This window comes from Amblyraja radiata, chromosome 2, assembly GCF_010909765.2.
Source record: "Amblyraja radiata isolate CabotCenter1 chromosome 2, sAmbRad1.1.pri, whole genome shotgun sequence".
Classification (NCBI taxonomy): Eukaryota; Metazoa; Chordata; class Chondrichthyes; order Rajiformes; family Rajidae; genus Amblyraja; species Amblyraja radiata.
In genome coordinates, this window is record NC_045957.1 from 64,328,381 (window position 1) to 64,344,139 (window position 15,759).

Consider the following 15,759-nt stretch of genomic DNA (forward strand, 5'->3'; position numbering starts at 1 on the left):
GAGATGCATGTAAACTTCTGTCACAGCGGGAAGGGCTGTTGGGGCCCCAGAATGGAGGTAAGGGAGGTGTAGGCACAGGTGAAGGACCCCTTGTAGTCACAGGGGAAAGCACCTGGAGAGGTGGAGGGATGGGTCAAGATTCAAGTCCAGAATCAGGAGACTAACGTGTCTAAATGGCAAATGTACCGTTAACCTAACAGTTAAATTCTTATTGCTGCATCTTAACAGACCACAATGATACAAATACATAATCAATAATACAATAAATTAATAACAGTAATAGCAAGTAATATAATACTGCAAAACCAAAATCTATAGAGCAACAAAAAGCAGTCTATAGAAGATTGTAGTTGCTGACATAGTGGTTAATGTTGTGCACTTTCAAGAACCTGATAATTGCTGGGAAGAAATTGTACTGTTCAAGCTCTTGGAGTACCTTCCGAATGGTAATAGATATCAGAGCTTGGGCAGGCAGTGCGATTTTTTGATGATATTGGCTGGGTTTTTGTGATAGTACCTCCTGTAGATATCTTCGAATGTGGGGAACTCTGATCTGTGATGGGCCAGGCAACATCTACCATTCTCTGTCGCCTCCTTCATCCTGGGCATTCAAGGATCAGGAACCAGGCCAAGAAGCAACCAGTCAGTATGCTTCTCCTTTTAACGTTTTCCAGAGGGCAAGGTCCACCTCCTCTCTATGTTAAAGAGCATTGTTCTGCTCCAAATGCAAAAGAACACACACTATAGATTGATCATGAAGGTTTGGCTGACTTTGATTCTGGTGCTCTTTCACCTCCGGCAAGACAATTCCTCTCACAGCCTGGCCCTGACAGTGAATGTTCATGGCAGAATAATGGAAAACATGGACCACTATGTCTCAGGAGCGTATCTTATGCAAAAACAGGTATCAATGATGAAACTTACTACAAACTCACTACTGCAGCAAAAACCTTTGTTGTCTGAGGAAAAGGGTGTTTGAGAATTAAGGCCTCAGCCTGGCACAAAACTGTCTACCTAGCAGCAGTGATCTCTGTCACTCTGTATGCTTTTAACACATTGGTATCTAAAGCAGGCTTCATGGCACTTGATAGATATAACTCATGCCATTACTGCAAATTGTCCCTAGTGCTAGTGTATGGGGTGATCGCTGTTTGGTGCCAACTCAGTGGGCCGAAGGGCTTGTTTATGCGTTGTATCTCAAAAGTCTAAAGCATGACAGCAACATTTGGAGTCTATATCTAAAAGCAAACCCTAAATGGTATTGTCAGTTTTACCAAGTGATAACATTATACACTGTGAGCCAAACCATAATTATGGCAGCATCATTTAGAATATTTCAGCTGAATGCAGATAAAGAAAGAAAATCTCAGAATCACAACATAAAAGACCTGCTCCCAGACCCAGTTAACATCGGGTTAAAGCCACCCATTAAGCCTAACCTGTTGCTTTGGCATCTTTCAGTAATGTGTTTATACATCCATTCCTTTATATAGCTGACTATTGGGGGGGCTGTAGTACAATCCCACCAGAGTGTTTGCACATTTATTTGCTTTTAGCTCTACCCGTATCGCCTCAGTGAACAAACCCTCTAGATGCTCCTATACATCGGTAAGACCAAGCGCAGGCTCACCGATCGTTTCAATGAACACCTCCGCTCAGTCCATCTAAACCGAAGTGATCTCCAAGTTGCTAAACACTTTAACTCCCCCTCCCATACTGACCTTTCTGTCCCGGACCTCCTCCACTCAGTGAGGCCCAATATAAATTGGAGGAACAACATCTCTTATTTTGCTTGGGCAGCTTACAACCCAGCAGAATGAAATTTGATTTCTTTAACTTCAAGTAACCCTTGCTTTCCCTATCTGTCCCTCCCCCACCCTAGCTCTCCGAGTCAGTTTGTCAAGGAAGACTCTCTCTAACTTCTACAGGTGCACAGTCGAGAGCATACTGACGGGTTGCATCGTGGCTTGGTTCGGCAATTTGAGCGCCCTGGAGAGGAAAAGACTACAAAAAGTAGTAAACACTGCCCAGTCCATCATCGGCTCTGACCTTCCTTCCATCGAGGGGATTTATCGCAGTCGCTGCCTCAAAAAGGCTGGCAGTATCATCAAAGACCCACACCATCCTGGCCACACACTCATCTCCCTGCTACCTTCAGGTAGAAGGTACAGGAGCCTGAAGACTGCAACCAGGTTCAGGAATAGCTACTTCCCCACAGCCATCAGGCTATTAAACCTGGCTCGGACAAAACTCTGATTATCAATAACCACTTTCTGTTATTTGCACTTTACCAGTTTATTTATTCATGTGTGTATATATTTATATCATGGTATATGGACACATTTACCTGTTTTGTTGTAAATGCCTACTATTTTCTGTGTGCTTAAGCAAAGCAAGAATTTCATTGTCCTATACAGGGACACATGACAATAAACTCACTTGAACTTGAACTTGACTAGTTTCACTGTCCTTCTGATTAATTTTACTGATTGTATGCTTCGTTGTCACCTCGCCCTCAGCCAACAATGAGCCTTTGATCTGTCATTTTCACACCTTTCCCTTCCATATCTCTAGTTCCCCTGACTCAGTCTGAACCCGAAACATCACCCATCCTTTACCTCCAGAAATGCTTCCTGTCCTGCTGAGTTACTGCAGCATTTTGTGTACATCTTCAGTGTAAATCAGCATCTGCAGTTCCTTCCTACACAGATTCCCGGGACTGACAATCAGGGATTCTAGCTCAAGAGATTGCTGGCAAATGAAGGAGAAATGAAGGATGAGAGCGCTGTTTCAACCAATCTTTCCACCACTACGCACAAGCGCAAGACAGACACCATTGTATGCAGATGCCGAGAAGTGTTTTCAGCTCTGGCTGAACAACTTCTAATCTTGTATGTGGACTCGATAAGAAGAACACTATCCCCAATGCTTGAATTCATGCATCAAGAGTACATGGGGCACTGGGTGGACAACAGAGGAAGCACATCAAGCCTGCCCCATCCTGACCTCCATCTGTGGAAGTCTGTGGTTCCCACATTGACCTCATGTAACACCTCCAAATCCATGAAACCAAGTGGAATCAAGTCATCCTCCAAGCTGAAGGATTGCCAAAGACAACCGTTTTACCAAGCTGTAGACATGATAATTAGTTACAAAACAGAGATTAAGATTAATTGAATTAAAGCAATTTGGAATGCACATGAAATGGTGATAAAAGTAGATTCAAGTATTTATCCATTTTCCTTCTAAGAGGAACAATCTACAGGGTTTGGGGAACCAACCAGATAGCTCCTTTAAAGAAATGGAGCTGAATTAAGAATGATGGGTCAACCGGTGTTGCCCTGTACTGTAGCACACTCGTTATTAGATGAAACATTTCCCAAAATAGTAGATAAAATATAGTTTAAATCATTTGATCCGTGTTCAGTTCCCAGTCCAAACAGCAGTTAAAAGATAGAAACATGTGGCTTTGAAAGAAACTATCAAAAGTATTGAAAGCCATGCACTTGTACTGTGGTTCCGGATCAAACATTAAAACACTAGACAGTAATTGTACTTCCTTTTACAGAATTTGAACCCAGAAGTTGAAATGACATGCCACCAATGCTAAGTGGAAGAATAAATATTTTATTAGACCATAATTCAAGACTTTAAGTGACAAAGCGAGACTGGTTGAAATAAACAGAAGAAAACATTAAAAGACCAGGGCAGTACCTAGTATAAACGGCAATTACAAAATTAAAGGGCAGGTTTTTGAGGCAAATTTAATCCAAGCATAGAATGCCAATTCAACATTCCTATCATGTTGTAGTCTCATACAAACATTAACAATCTAACAGTCACGAGTGCCTCCACATTTAGTGATCACAAACATCATTCATTATTAGTATGGATTAAAGACCCTTGTGTTTAACAATAGTCAGCTTTATTCGGGAACAGTAAAAACTAGATTTAAAAAAAAACTGAATCGATGGAAGATTAAATAATTAAATCAGCACAAGATATAGTGAACATTTAAATTGAACAGCTAAGAACACAATTGGCAGTAAATATCTGAAATGGTTACCAACAATAGCAGGAATTCAGTCTATTTTTGAACAATACAAAAATATTCAGGGCAACGTCAGTTGTTATTGAGGGGTCAGGAAGCAAAGGTTGTTGATTGGGTTTCTTTGGGAACACTAACCATCAGAACGGACTGTTATTTTACACCACTGCACATATTTTATAAATAAACAATTAAATGGAGCGTCAAATGGGTTTAAAGCATACTTTGGTACATGAATATAGTGGAGCAAAGGGGTTTAGATCAAATTCCTCCCTCTTCATTTCTCCCCTGGCAAGATCCCAAATCACAGTTAGGTCATCTTTGGAGGTTCATTGCCGGAGCCTCTGAGGAAGGAAAAGATCAGTGTGGTGCACTATCACAGCCGGTAATAGGCTGCATAGAAGGAGCCATTGGAACCAATCACATGTCATGACACAGTACCCAAAGAGGAAGGAGGAAATAACTTCAGGTTGTGACAAACCAGGTTCTCTTCCCCCCACTGGATGTAATAATTGTAATGTCAATGGGAAATCTGCAGTACTGGGCTTACATCACAATTTTAAAAATAGAACAATTCCCACTTTCCATTTTTCAGCAGAACGATATAATCAAATATTCTGTTATATTGCTGCACATTTTAAAACTTTTTTAAATATCCTTCTTTAACACTGCAGATAAAAGTCTGCAACTAAATCCAAATACAGTTCTGTGAAAACCCAAGGTTCAAATAAACTATCCAGTGAATCAAAGAGAGAAGGGTTATAATTTAAAATGTAGCATCAATAGAACATCTGTACAGGTTAATCACTAAGTTTCCATACAAAACACATGGCTTGATATATATTCTACAAGGCAAAAATTAACACCAATTCAAAAATTACATGCACTAGCTTACACATTTTGCCTCCATGACAAGCAATGTTAATGTCCCATTAAAAAAAAAGTTAAGGAGTGAATTAGAAAGCATTTGTATCTGGGAATTTACCAAGTGTAAAATACCTTTTCAAAAATATTGCAATATCTACAAATTAAATTGAACTTGATGTTTTATTCAGCTAAAGAAGTCACAGTATGGGAAAGGAGGTTTAAGAAAATAACTGTAATTATCAAATGGCTTTCGTAAATATAGATATTTAGATACCATATGGGAATGGTTGCAATGAGGAACTGCCAAGGTATGCTTTGCCATGGCAATTTTCACTCTTACAATATAGTATGGATGAAAATCTAAAAACTTATCTGGAGTGGCATTTCCCAACACAAGTGCAAATATTGGCATTAGCTGTACTTCAAATGTGTATCGGGATAAAATCCCATGTCCATTTAATATTTTAGTACACAATGATTAACAAAAATAAGTTTGAGTGTTAAAATTCTTGCCTTAATGAATATCAAGTGCGTGCAAAGTAGAACACCTCCGATAATCTTTTAACTGAAACTATAATTTGTCTTAAATTCATGCAGAAACTTGCTTTAAGTCCTGGCAATATGTCAAAACATCTATCTGCTTGAGTGGTTTAACTAGACAATTCAGGAGTTGAGGGTGATCAAAATATCAATTTAATATAAAGGCAAAGACAATTAAAGTAAAAAGCATGTATTTGAGGAAATTACAAAGCCAATGACTTCAGGCTCCTTGGTTAATCAAAAACAAAATTTGCAAGATTAACTGAACAACACCTAATTGATCATCTTTTTGCTTCTTCATTAGATTCTCCAGTTTGAAGGAAGCTCTCACTTTGGAAATTTTGTTTGTTAAGCAGAAATATTAAGACTATTAGAAACAATTGGCAGAAAATGAATCCCACAAATAAAAACTTGCTGGTCATAACAGTACAAATATATTAATCTGTCCGTCAGGAACTAATTATATATTCTACTTCGAACAAGTCTAATTGTTTTGAAGAGATGCAATGAGACAAATAGTGCAACATCAATTATGCTAATTTTTAGTTCAACGAATCAGGTATATTATAGTTATTATCTAAACTAGTGTTTTTTTTCTTTTCTTTCAAAGTATGTGAAAAGGGGAGTTGTGGGATTATTAACTGCAGAAAAACAACACTAAATGATGCAACATCTAAATTATAACCAAGTCACCCACATATCTGGTATACCCAACTTCAAACTAAATATAGACTAAAGAGCCAAATTCCAGATGAGGCATGACCAGATATGGCACCATGGCGTCCTAATAAAGCTAATGTTAATGACTGGGGAAAATGCCACGAAATGGAGTCATACCTTAAATAATGATAAGTGGTTGTAGTTAGAGAATTATCTCATTCCTAGTTTATAAATACACAAGTTCCTCAGGAGAATCCTCAACGCAATCATCTAAAGTTACATCCATGACCTTTTTCAATTTATAAGAACAAGGGATGGTTGTGCATGATTACAGTGTTCATTTCCATCTGGAGCTCCTCAGAAAATTAATCATTCCAAGACTACATTCCACAAGACAGACAAAAATAGTCATAAAAGATTTTAAAGTAACATTTGTGCTACTGACCATCTCGAACAAGGCAGTCCGAAACAACTCCCGTGCAGTTGACGACTTAATCAGTGTTAAATCCTATACGAGTATCCTGAAGGTCTCTAGGTTGGAGACTGGGCATTCTGAGGAGAGTGATTCAACTCGATTCCCCTAACGGTCTTTTCACTATCCACAAAGCACAAGTACAGTAATCAAGCAGCTTCAGATTATGAGGAATAAAGTAACCCACTTGATTGCAACCGCATATGTGGGTTACAGCGAAATCATCCACAAGACAATGTTGGATCTTGCCTCGGTTCCTTTGACAGCATCTTGCAAATCCACAAGCTCTTATTTGGAAGGATAAGTAGCAGGCACATAGAAATAATACTCTATTTTGATATGGAAGTATAGCTCTTTGTACAACACCTCTTGGTCACATTCCTGAAACATCCTACCTGGAAGCACTGCGGCGTACCTTTACCAACTAATGTAATTGGGGAAATGCCACTGAATTGAGGCATGCCTTAAACAATTAAAGGTGGATGCAGTGAGAGGCCAATCATCTCAATCCTAGTTCGCAACTGCACAAATTCCCCAGCAGAATCCTCGACGCAACCATCTTAAGTTGCATCCGTGACCTTCACAATGGCGAGTCTCCATTGTCCTCAAGATTAATTACTCATGGATAATAAACGCTGGTCTTGCCATCTACACCCATATTTCATTTAAGCAGCCACACGATTTACAGATTTCAACCTCCTATCCCACAATCATCCTATTCGCAGTAAAAGAGAAATGGGATGAATAAAAAACTATTATATTACAGTAACTAATAAACTTATTCAAAGGGACAGTGCTGGAGTAACTCAGCAGGTAATTAAGGAATTGCACAAGCTGCTGAATACCGAAGTGACCCAGCACTGAAGAAACACTAAAAGGTCTAATAATAGTAAAGGACAGAATCCATTTACACAGAGTATTGTAATTAGGTTGAACAAATACCAATCTATTTTAGATAATAAAAAAAGTGGATTGCCAGGTTAATCCAAAAACAAACAGGATTCTATTACGCCTGTTTTGAAGAATTAAGAGCCTGTCCCACTTTGGCGTCATTTGCGCGTAACGCAGGTGGCGTGCGAGGGTTTAGAGAATCCCAAAATCATGGGGCGCTACCGCGCGTCACTGCCTACGCCACCACGTCTCACCACGCGCCATGCGCGCATTGCGTCCTGACACGTAAATGATGTCGCGGAAATGACGCCCAAGTGCCTTGAAACTTGTTTGGGGACACCCCTGCAGACAGATGTTCCAGAAGACCTGTGTTCAAAGAAAGATACTGAAAAATTCATTAAAAAAAATGTAACAATAAATGTCTGTGAACTAATGCAGATTTTACAGCATTTGTATAATTTTAGGGCCACTGTCATTTCAAACCCAGTTTAAAACTATACTGTACATAATTGAAGTTCCTAGTTTTATGTTTAATATTAGGGTCTTAGAAAAGTTAGATCTCGCCTGTGAATTCACTACGGACCTATGGCTATGCTGACTAAATTACAAAGATATCCAATTAAATTGCATGACTGATTAGACAGATGATCTTTTAGAACAGACTGACTAAATTTTTAAATCGTACATGCTAAAGAAGAAAATAGAGACGGTTTCTGGTCGGGATCCTTTTTCAGACTTTGAAGAAGGGTTCCAACCCAAAACTTCGTCCGTCCATTTCCCTCCACATATGTCACTTGATCCACAAAGTTTCTCTAGCAGTTTGTTTTTCGCTCAATAATCCAGCATCTACAGTCTCTGTGTCCACATGCTGCACAATTTGTTAAAAATGTTAAATAAGATTTTTCTTTGAACACCATTTCAAGCTTCCTTATGGTATCATCCTTGATTCAGCAGCAACCTCTAATCTAGGAGGATTGTGGGTTCTAATCCCAGTCCAGAGATGCCAGTTCATTACTGCAGCAGCACTTCTTTATTAGAGGAGCCATTTTACAGTTGAGTTTCAACAGAAGATTTGTAAATACTTTCAAACAAATGCCAAAGATCTGACAGCATTATTTAAATATCAGCATTTTCCTCCCTCAGACCCAAGCATTCTCTTATCCTAAATAACCAGATAACTTAAGTCTGAAAACAACATTGAAAGGAGAATATTACTTAAACTGAAATTTGAGGTAATGCATCAAATTACCACCTGATAGGAAATCAGTAATGGTAATACAAAGTTCAATTGTTTATGTTACCAAGTACTGCTTAATGAATCTCAATTTCAAATCATGTTGTTATTGGTGCCACAGTCACAAGGCCAAAATCCACTTTGCTTTTTTTCAAATCAGGCATTTGAACAAATACATTATAGGGGAATGTAATTGTATGATTAGTGAATACCTCCCACGAGATACCTGAAGAAACTCAAATTCCTAAACTGCAACCATGCAATTTCAAAATAAAAAGGGATTTACTTTTAATTGTGACGATTAAAGCCAGGTGAACAAGCCGAGACTAAAACGTTCATTTGCTGATTCCCTTGACATGGAATGCAAAGGGTGCAGGAATGAAATGAAGCAGACTAACTTTAATTCAGGGAGAATTTGATCACTTACAAAAATAGCACGTGTCATGACAACACATTAAAAAATAGACACTTAATGATTTTAATCACATGCACTCCTGCCAGTCCATAAAGGGGTTATAAATTATATGGAAATTTCCACTTTAAGCATCAGCCTCATACAACTATTATATTAACTTTATTTTGTGGGATTATTCTTCCATCATCCACAACCAATGCCCGGTGCCATTGAGACAAAACCAAAATTATTGTTCACCGAAACATCTTCAGTCGTTCAACTTCCCTGGGCTGATCCCTGTGCTCCAAATCAAATGGAGGTCAATCCTTCTTTTCCAAATCTTCAGACTTTCCTTTTTGCATCATACAGCGGCGTACAATACTGTCAAAACTTCCCAAATAAAATAGAGCAATTGTACGGAATAGGCCCATTGTAAAAATCTGAAAAAAACAACAATCCCAGCAATAAGCCAAGGTAACATTTACATTGCAAAAACACGTCTTCCATCTCGCTCTGATCAATGATTTTGTTTTCTTTTCAGTTGTTTTCACCTAAACAAAAAAGGTTCAATTCTCCCAAGGAAAACAAATCTAAACAATCAGCATCCAAAACTGGGAATGGGGAACTAGAGTGTATACAACCAAATCAAATGGGTTAAATCTAATTTATATACGCAGGTAAATTTAAGAGGAGCTAGATTCAACACCAGGACTGCGGGATTATTACGCATAAAGAAATCAAGGAGTGCAATGAAAGGCAAGAGAACAGAATTAAAATTGTGGAGTTAATCTCAGTGAAGGGAACAGCAGGCTTTGAGACATATGCTTTACTCCTGTGGGACACTATGAGCTTCAAGATGAAATTATAATCAAGAGGCACACCTTTCATCATCACCAAGGAGAAGAACCAGTGCATAAAGCTTACATTTATAGTAAACACATTTATTGTGACATGAAAATAAAGTTGAATGTGGCTGATATACATACTTCAAATGGTTTACATCCAGTATGTGGTTGTGGTGAGAGGGAAAGGGGAGACACAGAAGAGAAATGCAGACTAAAACTTCAACGACTCTGATAATTGAAGTAATGCAAATGATGTCGGTGACAGCTAATTGTTGTTGATAATGTGAAGCTTCAGAGACAAGCCTAAACAAGTCAGCGTCTAAAGGGAGTCCCTTGTTACTCAAAAGGAGCAATATCACACTGGGAACTATAGCAGCTAAGAAGTGCCAAGGACATAATGTTGCAACTGAGTAAATCCCGACAGGTTTGTGCAAAAGGAAACTCAATGATCACACTAGGCCGATTGGTCCAGTATGAAGACAGCTGCAATCAATTATTCCAACAGATGCGGATGCAGAGAGAAACATAGAAACGTAGAAAATAGGTGCAGGGGAGGCCATTCGGCCCTTCGAGCCAGCACCGCCATTCATTGTGATCATGGCTGCTCGTTCCCAATCAATAACCCGTGCCTGCCTTCTCCCCATATCTCTTGATTCCACTAGCCCCTAGAGCTCTATCTAACTGTCTCTTAAATCCCTCCAGTGATTTGGCCTCCACTGCCCTCTGTGGCAGGGAACTAACTCCACAAATTCACAACTCTCTGGGTGAAAACGTTTTTTCTCACCTCAGTCCTAAATGGCCTCCCCTTTATTCTAAGACTGTGGCCCCTGGTTCTGGACTCGCCCAACATTGGGAACATTTTTCCTGCATCTAGCCTGTCCAGTCCTTTTATAATTTTATATGTTTCTATAAGATCCCCCTCAACTTCAGTAAACTGGCAGCTTTCTCCCCATTCCATCACAGAGAGATTACAGGGTAAACAATGGAAAAATTGAAGGATACTCCCAAAGCTTCCTCAAGAAAGCGCAATATCCCCACTCAGTTGTGGGAATCTTTCCTGTGCCTGTCCCAATTGAAGTGGCATTCAGGAAGGCAATATTAACCTAATCTAGCAAGCGTGTAGAATTCCAGCATAAAAAGCCACGGAGACCATCAGCTTTTAAAGTTGCTGAAATTGTTTGTTCAAGGAAATTCAACAAGTTGCTGTGGAATATGATGTTTACCAGAGGTGTCAATATGCACACAGACACATACCTCCCACAGCAAACTTCACTTCTGCACAGAACTCAAAGAACAAAAATAGAGATTGAAAGCTGCACATTTCAGAGGGTAAAATAAACAAATTGGATCTCAACTCTTAAACACAGTTAAAAACATTAGAGTACTTTCAAAGTATGCTAAATATGGCAATAATTCTTATATATAATTAAAAGTTATCAGGAGAACATGTGAGAAAAGTATTCACAGACCTGCTGAAGACCTTCTGTAATAGTGGTGACAGGAGACATACCACAGGTGAGAGAAGATAACATGTATCCATCAGAACCAAATGAGCTGTTAAAGTTCCCTTGCTATTCAGTGGAGAAGGAAAAAAACATTTAGAATTGTTGCTTTCAACAACAGATCTCTTCTCTGTGATGAGCTTAAAATCATAAAAAATAGAGTAGTCGGTTAAGTTCTTCAGACAAAACCAACATCATCATGGCTAATCATCTATTTCAGTAACGTCCCACCTTCTTCCCACATTTCTTTATCTCTTCAGAATTTTATCTACATTTTGTGTTGCCAACAAAATTAAGGACCACTCAAACCCTGGTCATTCTCTTTTCTCCTCTCTTCCATTGGGTAAAGATAGAAAAGCTTAAAACACATTCCACACTCAAGAACAGCTTCTTTTCCACTTTTATCATGCTCATGAATGGATCTCTTGGATATTAAGAATGTATTCTCAATTCATCAACCTACCTTGTTGCAAACCATGGATATTTTTTATTACCTTCACATTCTCAGTGGCTGTAACACTATATTCTGCACTCTATCCTACACACAAAGGACAATTTAGAGGCCAATTAACCCACACACCTGTGTAGAAAGGAACTGCAGAAGCTGGTTTACACTGAAGATAGACACAAAATGCTGACCCGAAACATCACCTATTCCTTTTCTCCAGAGACGCTGCCTACTTCTTCTTCTTCTTCTTCTTCTTCTTCTTCTTCTTCTTCTTCCAGCGTTTGAAGGTTGTGTAACGCCCTCCAGGCACTGTAGCCAGTTCAATGTACTGTTGTCGAGGGCCGTAATGTCTACCCCTCCACCAGAGGGGCGGAGGACAGCACAGTTGAAAATGACGTGCTGCGCTGTTTGCTGGTCTGCTCCACACATGCAGGCAGCTGATGAACGCAGCCCCCAGCGATACATGTTGGCGTTGAACCAGCCGACCCCTGTACGGAGCCGGTTCAGGGCGACCCACTCTTTGCGGGGCAGGTCCGAGCCGGGTGGGGCTGTCGTGTTCGGTGCAACAGTGAATTGAGGAAGTCGTGAAGTCCATTCCCAGCTGGTTCTCCATGCTCCTAGTGTGTTGAAACCGGAGCCACAGAGGGTCGCTGCATGACGGGAGAAGGGGCGACGAGATGACAGGCGTTGTGATCCCAGTTGCTGTGAGTCCTGGGCAAGGCGGTGCAAAGGATATTTGGCGTCCGATGGGGCCTGTGGGTGAAGCACTCTCTGCGAAGTTTGGCGGGTGCGATAACTGCGAGCACCGGCAGAAGATCCGTCGGAGTAGGACGCAGGCAGCCAGCCTGTCTGACCCGCTGAGTTACTCCAGCATTTTGTGTCAACCTATAAACCTGCACGTCATTGGAATATGGGAGGAAACTGGAGCACCAGGAGAAAACCCACCTGGTCACAGGGAGAATGTACAAACTCCGTACAGACAGCATCTGTAGTTAGGATCAAACCCAGTAAGGCAACAACTCTACCGCTGCGCCACTGTGTCACACATTATGATTGCACTCATGCCATGACCTGTCTGGATAACACCCAAAACAAAGTTTTGCACTGTATATCAGTACATGTAACAATAATAAACCAATATCAATAAATTTAATGCTACCCTTCCATGTATAGAATTCCACATGTTTATTACCCTTGAAGAGAGTTCCCCAATCTTGTTTCTAAATAAATATCCTGGTCCCTGTGGCCGTGATTCCTGGTTCTGGATTTGACGGCCATCAAGAAAATACACATTGAATCAAGTCCAATTTATGCTATAGGAATCTGGTAGGTTTCTGAGATCCCCTCATTCTTCTAAATTCTACCGAACAAAGGTTCAAAGAATCCCATCACTTCTCGGATGTCAGTCCTGCCAAACCCTTTGTTGCACTCCCTACATATCAGCGATTACAACAGAATCACACCAATTACATCAGTATTTCATAAAAATCCAGATATATTTTATCAATTTTTATTTTTTTTATTTAACCTTTATTTAACCAGGAGAAGTCTCATTGAGATTAAAAATCTATTTTACAAGAGAGACCTGGCCAAGACAGGCAGCAGCACAGTTCCACAGTTAGACAATAATTTAAAAACAACAGAGAACATATAAATAGAGTCACAGTCAGAACATCATCAAACAAAGCATGTACAGACAGAAGAGCCTGCTTCAACATCATTAAGAAGGGATTTAAATCTGTTTATAGAAACCAGCTCCTTAAGTTTCAGTTCATTCTGCAGCTGGTTCCATGCGAAGGGAGCAGCATAACTAAATGCCCTTTTCCCCAGTTCAGTACGGACTTTAGGTACAGTTAGTAAGAACAAGTCCTCAGAGCGGAGCTGATAAGTTCCTGTGCTTTTTCGAATTACATACTTCTGCAGGTATGAAGGAAGAACACCGAGGATAGTCTTATAAATAAGGATATGCCAATGATGCAGTCTGCGGGTGGACAGAGCAATGTTGGATCAATGTTGCTCTTATATAGAATCACATCCAAAAATGAGGATACATCACAAAGTCAAATAGCATACAGCAACAATCTCGATTATTATGCATTGTAAATTCAGGAATGGAAATGACCTGGTTTGGCCTGATTGAAAACTGTTCCCTTTGTTATATCATACAGGTGTTGAGAGTTTGTTATAAAACAGATCGCCAAATCAAATCCATATCTCTTCCAAAACTTATACAAAAATAAATGACCAATCATGCTAACATATATTTATCCCTGATTCAATTGTCTTCTGCAAAGATGTAAATAGAAACATAGAAAATAGGTGCAGGAGGCCATTCAGTCCTTCGAGCCAGCACCACCATTCATTGTGATCATGGCTGATCATCCACAATCAGTAACCCGTGCCTGCCTTCTCCCCATATCCCTAGATTCCACTAGCCCTAAGAAATAGGTCGATCAATTGTGATAAAATACCAGCAGAGCCAAAGATCATGGAGTAATGGAGGGCATGTAATCTGACCATATGCTGGGAGGACATGCTGAAAAAGGCTGGTTATACTTAGAGCAGACAAATCACCTAGTTCAGGTGTAGTGGGGCACACGAAAGTTGAAGAGGAATCAAAATCATTCCATCTTCCAGAGATATTAGGGAGAAGTCAAAGGTTTGGAAAGTGGCAACTGTCATCCTCGTTCAATATAAGGTTCAATAATACCCACAGTGGCTAGAGCCTAACCAATATAAAATTATGGGCAAGAAAAATCATGGCAATAATAAGATGCACTAGGAGGGGTTTGAATAAATTTAGATTTAGAGCAATTTCATTAAAAAGGCAGTTATTTTTCACAAACCTAACTGAACGTTTTGTTGGAAGTAATAGAAAACTATTGAAGGAAATGGTGTGGGTCTTGTCTATACCGATTTTAAGAAAACATCTGAGAAACTACCATTCTAAGGGCTGACTAATAAAATCAGGGGTCATGGACTAGCAGGCTCAGTGCAAATTTGGGTGTTACAAATAGCACATGGGCATAAAGCAAATGCTAAATAAAAAGGAATGTCAGGTCAGTCAATTAGGCAGACAAGTTAAATATGGGACTTAATTCACAAGTGTGAACATGTATTTTTGCAATACATGCAAAAGAGATATAATGGTGCAATTCTTAAATGTATGCAGGAATAATCGATCTTTGAAGGTGAGAGAACATGTTGAGAGAATAATGTGCAAGGGATAGCGAATCATGAACTTCACAAATAGGAGATACTAAGATAAAGAGCAGGGAAGCAATGCTGAATTTTTATTAAACTGGTTAAACCATATCTTGAGCATTACATGCCATTTCTGGTTGACACAGTTAGGAAGTGACTTCAGAGATATAGAATTTTAGATACAAAGTTTGGATTCTCTCCTCAAAGCAAAAGTAATTTCAGGGGAGAACTGACTCGAACAGGGTGGACATCATTTCTTGGTATCATTGAATCAAGCCTTGGATTCCATCAATTCAAGTGAAAACCTTTGATTTAAAGGTAGTCATCCAAGGTTTTTGGAGGTTCAAACTGTTTACTCTCCCCATTTTGGTTAAAGGGGTGATGTCTCATAAGAAAAAGTTAAAATAAAAACAGGACACATGAGAAACTGTGCCATAAATCAAAAGCCATTTGTTAAGATTTCTACTTATGGACACTTACCACAGCATCTTTTACAATGCTTTTTGCCACTTGGTCTGGCTGACATAACCCTGAAGTTTCAGAAATCATCTGGGTCTCTAAAGGCTAAAATTAAAAAAATATTCACAGATCACATTTAACTCAAGAAATACAATTTAAAACAAATCACACTGGAACTGATTAAACCTCCTCATA

The 15,759-nt window shown here is 39.5% G+C and overlaps 1 protein-coding gene across 1 annotated transcript in view; it reads right to left on the minus strand.

The window, feature by feature from the left end:
• Positions 1-3,607: 3,607 nt before the first annotated feature.
• kdsr (3-ketodihydrosphingosine reductase) overlaps positions 3,608-15,759 on the minus strand; it is a 36,190-nt gene continuing 24,038 nt past the window's right edge. The window contains exons 8-10 of the mRNA XM_033047979.1: positions 15,586-15,669; positions 11,421-11,522; positions 3,608-9,546 (exon numbers count right to left, since the gene is read on the minus strand). Of these exons, the coding sequence (XP_032903870.1) occupies positions 9,427-9,546; positions 11,421-11,522; positions 15,586-15,669 (306 nt within the window). The 3' untranslated portion in view covers positions 3,608-9,426. The remainder of the gene's footprint in view (positions 9,547-11,420; positions 11,523-15,585; positions 15,670-15,759) is intronic.